The following is a 7,592-nucleotide window of genomic DNA, read 5'->3' as shown; positions in this document are numbered from 1 at the left end:
TTTATTTTTATATTCTTAAGTCTTTTATCTATTTATGCTTCTTGTGGCAAATGGACCTATAAAGATATTTTACCAAACTGTATCAAAAAGTCCTTGTAAACAACATGATATTTTATATAAAGCTCATGAAAATATGTCTCAACATTTAATCTGTAGATTTGATCAAAACTGACCTGGAAGTCTTGAGGCTTATTGGCGAGTCGATGGCGACTCTGTCCTCTCGTCAGCCGCTGGCGAACATTGGCGGACGTTTTTTTTGGTAAGGAGACTCCGGCAGAGCCGCTTTGACCCAAATCTGTGGTCGTCTCGCCTTCATTCTCATCACTTCCAGCTTCACCTGATATCACAAAACCAACCAGAAATCAAACACATGTTGGTTTAAAAACATAATGATTAAAGCCCACCTCCATCTACGGTCGCATCCCCGGCTGGAGGATTGTTGGGGTTTGGCGCAGCATTTGCTGGAGGGTCGTAGGCCACCACGAGATTGATAGTAGCCTTGAAGAAAGTAAAAAAGCTTATTTTTTCTGTACAAAAAGCTTTATTTAAAAAAAAAAAAAAAAGATTCCTACCCCAATATTCTGCCCATTTTCACCAAGCAAAGGAACATTTTTCGACGGCAGGGATCTCAATTGACCGGAGGCGAGATCTCTCAACGGGATTTTGGCTGAACCAATAAGTCTGAAAAATATAAATCAATTTAAAACCATTAATATATGTTCATAACATATAGGAAAAGCTCATTTTACGGGCCTGCTCAGGCAGCTTGATAATAGCTACACTGTAAAAAGTGAAACATTGGAACAATTAATAATTGTTACATTAAAAATATTAATTTTTGTAAATTAGTTGGGTAAATCATCAACTCAAATTTTTAATACCATAAAAAACAATATTTTTAAATACAACAAATTTCAGAACTTCTTATAAATTAATCCAACCTTTAACTTTTTACAGTGTAGATGAAAGATTGGTACAATAATGGAAGCACAAAAAGGGCCTCCACCAAGAGCTAACATGCCCCGCTGTTCAAACAAATCCGCCTGGTGAGTCAAAACACACACGTCTGAATACACAGCTGATGCTTTGATAACCTTCCTGCAGCACGTGTGTGACTCTGAAAACCTATAAACACCAAGAACTTGGGGGATATTTAACTGCAATGCAGTGATTTTGTATGTGCATCAGTCCTTTCTCTACATGAGTTGGAGTTCTGAGGGGGCGGATGGACCACAAATATGTGGCAATTTAGCTTCCATCTAAACATGTTTACAGACTATTTTGGCTCTTTGTGCTTCACGAAATTAGTCTCTGCTGTAAATGTTTTATAAATTCTAGGCAACTTATTAAAAATTAAAATTATTTAAGAATTAAAGATATAAAAATGCAGTGATTTAATCCTGGAAATACCCATATATTTTGTATTTTCAAAAATGTTGCAATTTCCCAGTACAAAATATTGCAAAATAAAAGTTGCTTCCAGTTTTTCCAAAAACCTTAAACGGATGAATTATTGGTTTGGTAGAATAAATTAATGAACAGAAAGAAGAAAGGACAAAATGCCCCTTTAGTCGTTAGGAACATTTCTATAAATAGCGCAGCTATCAGTGTTTACAGGATTTTATCAAAAAATCTGCTTGTTAAAATATTTGTAAGCAAAGACTGAAGCATAATTGGCCCTGGATTCTCAGATAACTTTTGCATTCCTGCACTTTTAGTCTTGACCAGATCCCGATAAGACTCAAACGCTCACTATTTACTCTAAATTGCAAACGAAAAACTGAAAAAAACTGCTAGCAGACTTCTGCTCTCTCTCTGCTCTTTGCTTTGTTTGAGGAATCACAATATAGTGATTCTCCTGCTACTTTCCGTACATTTTTTAGCATGTAAAAACTCACACTTTTAGCAATCTGAATATCAAAACGTTCAGCTTGTTCAGGACATTACTGATTGTATTTTTTGTATTCATAAACTTTGTAAAGTTTTTGAAATATAGAACAAAATATTCACCAGAGGAAATTCAAATAAAACTCTTCAAACTTCAAAATTTGAAGTTGATTAGCAACAAGTCTTTAAATAATTCTATGGATTATATTTTAATTTTTTTATAGTAATTAAAAAAGATTGAGTTTAGCTAATATTTTAGCAACATGCTAACGTTTTTGGCTAATTTGCTATCTTGGGTTTTTAAGGCTGATTTAGAGTTTAGCTTCCATTTCAGCAACATGCTAACGTTTTTGACTAATTTGTTATGTAAGGGATAATACCCGACGAAGCGTGCGTTATGAGAAATTAACGCACGACGCGGAGGCCTAAACCATCCGACGCGAAGCGGAGGACGGTTTAGGCCTCCGTGAAGTGCGTTAATTTCTCATAATGCACTCTTCGGAGGGTATTATCCCGCTTATACCATGGTCATTTACAAAATAAATAAATATTTAATCAATATTTAGTACTTTATTCTTGTTATTTCTTTGGTTTAGCTCATTTTTTCACAAAAAGCGGACTATTTGATCCGTGATGCGGTTTGTTGTCACGGTGACAAGGAACACGGCATGAAGCCGGAAGCCGTTAGACCTCAACTGCAGCGGTAAAGTGTCGCTGTTTTGAAAGAAAGACCAGGACAAACTAGGATATTTTTCTTCTTTTTCTGACGTTAATCCTTCAGTGAGCAGCTAGAACATATTCAGCTTCTGTCTGTGTTTCATTTCACGGCAGGTTCGTTCTTCTGAGCTGCTCTAAAATGAGAAACTCCCTCTTGTGGTGAAACAGAAGACTACACCTTTCATGTCGAGTGGTGTTTTATTAGAAGGAGAATAACCAATTTGTCAATATTAATTTACCTTACAAAAGGAGAGGAATATAAATGCTGGTCGCTACAATAAGTTGAATAAAGCATCAGTTCAGAGAGAAAGTTCATCCATTACTGCTTGTTTTGTCCAGACGATGAAGGAAAAACGTGTTTTAAAGAAGCCTGCGCAGTGATATCGAACGTTTGGTCTGTGTGACCGGAACTTCTTTTTTAGGTGTGCGTTATTACTGTGCATTATCACTTTTTAATGCACACCCAGCAGCCAATCAGAATCGAGTATTCACCCAGACCATGGTATAACTAAGGCTAATAGAGTTTAGCTTCCATTTTAGCAACATGCTAACGTTTTTGACTCATTTACTTTACTAAGGCATTTTAGGCTGTTTTGGAGTTTAGCTAGTATTTAAGCAATGTGCTAACTTTTTTGTCTTATTTGGCAACTACTGAAGTTTCATTTTTATTAATATCCTAGTTTGGAGTTTAGCTAATATTGTAGCAACATTCTAACATTTTTGGCTAATTTGTTATCTAAGGCTAATAGAGTTTAGCTTCCATTTTAGCAACATGCTAACATTTTTGGCTAATTTGTTATCTAAGGCTAATAGAGTTTAGCTTCCATTTTAGCAACAGCTAACGTTTTTGACTCATTTAGTTTACTAAGGAATTTTAGGCTGTTTTGGAGTTTAGCTAGCAATGTGCTAGCTTTTTAGCTAATTTTGTTCGTACATAGGTTTTTATATGCTAATTTGGAGTTTAGCTAATATTTTAGCAACATGCTAGCATTTTTGGCTGAATTGTTATCTACTGAAGTTTTTAAAGGCTAATTTAGAGTTTAGCTAATAATTCAGCAGCAGTTTTTGACTAATTTAGTTTACTGAGGAATCTTAGGCTATTTTGGAGTTTAGCTAGAATTTAAGCAACACTACTGCAAAATTATTAAGTATTTGAGGTTTTTAAGCAATTTTACTACAATTACTTTTTTAGTTGCTTTAGCAAAATTTCCAGTCTTTTAGCAAATTGAACATTCTGCGAATAGTTTTTGCATTTACAGAAAATCCCTATAGCAAAGTAAATTCTGTCACCATTTTCAGCAAAAAACATTCACAGTAGCATTATCACTTTTAAACTTGTTTCTGTCTTTCTTAAAGAAACTCAATAATTTTTAGCATGTTCTTGTGGGATTTTTCTGATGTAAATAAGCTCAAAATTGCCTTTCTGGTCATTTCTTCATTCAAATCATTGTGAATCAGGACCATACAAAAAAAAATGTTTGTGATGAAGAAAATGTGTTGAATACGCCCCATTCTGGAGTATGTTTTTTAACAATTGGACAGTGGCAGTGGGATGGCAGCACAGGGGCAGGGGGTGGCTTTAGGTGCCAGTCTGAAATCAGTCATTAAGATGATTTTGGGGACCCTGGAGATCCTCTTATCAGTCAGTATCACGCCGCTGCCTTCCTTACACCTGCATGTCACTGGACTCCCACCGCGCGACGCCCAAATGTACCCGGGCGGCCACTTTCCAAAAATCATTCAGCTGCCGTAAATTTGTAGGAAACATTGTAAATTTTTCTTAAAACTCAGCCACCTGCTGAATTTGCCAAAAAACATATATATATTTAGATTGCCACGCAATGGAATTCACCATGGAATGTGGCTCAAAACTGTGTGGCTGGAGTGGATAGCTTCAATATTGCTCTACATTTCTGTTGCACCGATAATATGCTGTTGGACCTATAATGCAGGAGACCAGAATTTGTGGCAGAAACTAAAACATTTCATAAATCAAGCAGAACATGACAAAAACCGTGGCGGAAACAAAAAGGGTGGCAAAGCAGAACAGATCACCTGACCTTGAAGAAGTGAAAACTAGACACCTATAGTATAATGTACAGTCTCGGGACAATTCACAGAAATGAAAACAGCTGTCGATGACTGATGGGGGACCAAAAACAACTTAAAAATCAAACAAACCCGTAGAATCTTCACAGTACCCCTCCCCAAAAGGACAGATCCCAGATGCCCAAATCCCCAACACTTGGGAGAAGCGCCTGGCTATGTGGATTTTCTTGTGTTGAAGTTTTTTAGTTTGTCTTTGGTTGTGGAATTTGGTCGTTGGGAGATGTTGAGGCTCGCTCATGCTAGCTTATTTGGCTAATTTGGCATCTATTTAGGTTTTTTTGGCTAATTTTATCTTTAGCTAACATTTTAGCAATATGCTAGTTGTTTTGGCTAATTTATATATATTTTTTGCAATTTTGATATTTAGCCATTGCATTATGCTAGCTTGTTGAGCTAATTAAAGATTTTCTATATACATATATACGATATTGCTTAACTTTAAGCTAATTGCTCTAGCAAATGTTTTTAGCTATTAGCTGAACATTTTGGATTGAGCAAACTTCAACTTCTTTACAGATCCACTTTAATGAATATAGTCTTTGTGTTTTTAACATATTCATTCTCATAGTAGAGGTCCTAAAATTATTTATTATTAAAACTCAATTTCTGAATATTTCTTAACTCAGATCACATTGGATCAGAAAACCTGATGCTAGAAAATGCTCAGACGAATGACACAGTTCCTGGAATTTCTTATGAGCTACTGCCCCTGCGCATTAAATAAGTCTAAAAAAGATGTCATGTTTAAGGTGGAGGCCTTCTCTCTGGTTTTAAGTGACGTATCCTTGGGCTGAAGAGGTTACACGAGTGTTTATGAGCTGCATTACACAAGATTTATGGTTTGTGTTCTTTTGGGAGCCTCCACCTCCCTTAGTTAGTAAGGTCTTTGGCAGACTGAACTCTCCTCATTTTTTGGAAAAAGTATTTATGTCCAGTTAACCTAGTCCACAATATCTTTCCATTTGGAACATATCCTTAATAGCAGAAACTAAGACACTTAATCAATCAACCAGAAAGCAGAACAGAGGATCTAACAATGAAGAACTGAAAACCAGAATTGAAAACAGATGTGGATGATAAACGTGAACATTAGTGGCTGATGAGGCAACTCAAAAAATGACCAAAAACAGCTTAAAAGCCAAATGAACCTACAGAATCCTCAGAAATCGACTTCAAGCTCAATAATTTTCTTTATATGTGTCCTCCATTTTTAGAAAAATGTAAAAAATATAATTTTCATTGGAGTGGGTCTTTAAGAATTTCTTATTTCTATGCAAAGAATGGCCAAACACTTGAATACAGAACAGTAAGTTATTGTTGCTTTAGGTCTTGCTGCCCTTCTTCAACAAAATGTTAAAATCTAAACAAAAATACTGTATTTTCTTTAGTTCCTGTCTTTAAATAGATTCTGTTTCTTCCCTTCATGCCCACAAATGATTTCCTCTTTATGTTCAATAAAAAATTAATCACATTCTGTGACTAGACTACAGATCTGCAGTTTTTTTTAATTGGCGTGAGCTCAGAGTACAAAAAAATCCCTTATTTGTCCATTAACGTCACATGACTGTTTAAGATGCTGTGATTAATTCTATACTGAATGGCTCATTTTAAGTCAGGGACAAATGTGACTCAGTTCATGCGACGGGAACATGAGAAAAACTTCCCTAGTTACATTTTAAGGAACTTCTATCCAAACAAAACATTTCAGACGTTTAAGATATTCAGTGTCCTTCTAAAGCTGCAGGTTATTTGAAAGAGAATAAATAAAGAAGCGATTTTTCAGAATGAGATCATAGATTGGAAGTTAATTTATGATCCTGTTAATTTTCACTGAGGCATGTTAAGGGGGGTCCTCCCTTCTGCTGTCCACCACGGAAAAGATTTAAGGATTCTCGGCGAGGCCAAGTGGGTCCTCTGTAACATCCTAGTGAGATCTTCTATAGCAAGATAGTAAGCTCCACTGGAGCAATTTCCACTGTAGTAAGCTAGCAAGCTCCTCTCTTCTGCTAGTGACATCTTCTAGAGAAAGCTAGCGAGCTCTGCTGTAGTATGCTAGCAAGCTCCACTGTAGCATGCTAGTGAGATCTTCTGTGGCAAGCCCCACTGTAGAACGCTAGCAATATTCACTGTAGCAAGCTAGCAAGCTCCACTGTAGCATGCTAGCAATTTATGCAGTAGAAAGCTAGCAAACTCCACTGTTGCATGCAAATAAGCTCTGCTGTAACATGCTAGCAAGCTCCTCTGTATCGAGCTAGCGAGCTCCACCATAGCATACTAGTGAGATCTTCTGTGGCAAGCCCCACCGTAGAACGCTAGCAATTTCCACTGTAGCAAGCTAGCAAGCTCCACTGTAGAACACTAATAAGCTCTGCTGTAACATGCTAGTGAGATATTCTATAGCAAGCTAGCAAGCTCTGCTGTAGTATGCTAGTGAGCACCGCTGTAGGATGCTAGCAATTTATCCTGTAGAAGCTAGTGAGCTCCACTGTAGCATCCTTGCAATTTCTGCTGTTGAAAGCTAGCAAGCTCTGCTGTAACATGCTAGCAATCTCCTCTATAGCATACTAGTGAGATCATCTGTGGCAAGCTAACAAGCTCCATTGTAGAATGCTAGCAATTTCCACTGTAGCAAGCTAGTGAGCTCCACTGTAGAACACTAATAAGCTCTGCTGTAACATGCTAGCAAGCTCCTCTGTACCATGCTAGTGAGATATTCTAGACCAAGCTAGCAAGTTCTGCTGTAGCAAGCTAGCGAGCTCCACTCTATCAAGCTAGCGAGCTCCACTCTATCAAGCTAGTGAGCTCCACTGTAGCAGGTAAACGAGCTCTGCTGTAGCATGCTAGCGAGCTGCACTGTAGAATGCTAGCAAGTTCCAGTG

The 7,592-nt window shown here is 37.1% G+C and overlaps 1 protein-coding gene across 1 annotated transcript in view; it reads right to left on the bottom strand.

The window, feature by feature from the left end:
• The window catches only part of LOC112154378 (myoferlin), a gene marked incomplete in the record, with an annotated part of 59,532 nt that overhangs the window by 44,532 nt on the left and 7,408 nt on the right, over window positions 1-7,592 (bottom strand). The window contains 3 exon segments of the mRNA XM_036217190.1: window positions 174-337; window positions 405-498; window positions 573-681. Of these exon segments, the coding sequence (XP_036073083.1) occupies window positions 174-337; window positions 405-498; window positions 573-681 (367 nt within the window).

The sequence above is a fragment of the Oryzias melastigma genome, linkage group LG19 (genome assembly GCF_002922805.2).
Source record: "Oryzias melastigma strain HK-1 linkage group LG19, ASM292280v2, whole genome shotgun sequence".
Classification (NCBI taxonomy): Eukaryota; Metazoa; Chordata; class Actinopteri; order Beloniformes; family Adrianichthyidae; genus Oryzias; species Oryzias melastigma.
The sequence above is the reverse complement of the archived record's forward strand: the minus strand, read 5'-3'. Positions and strand labels throughout refer to the sequence as shown.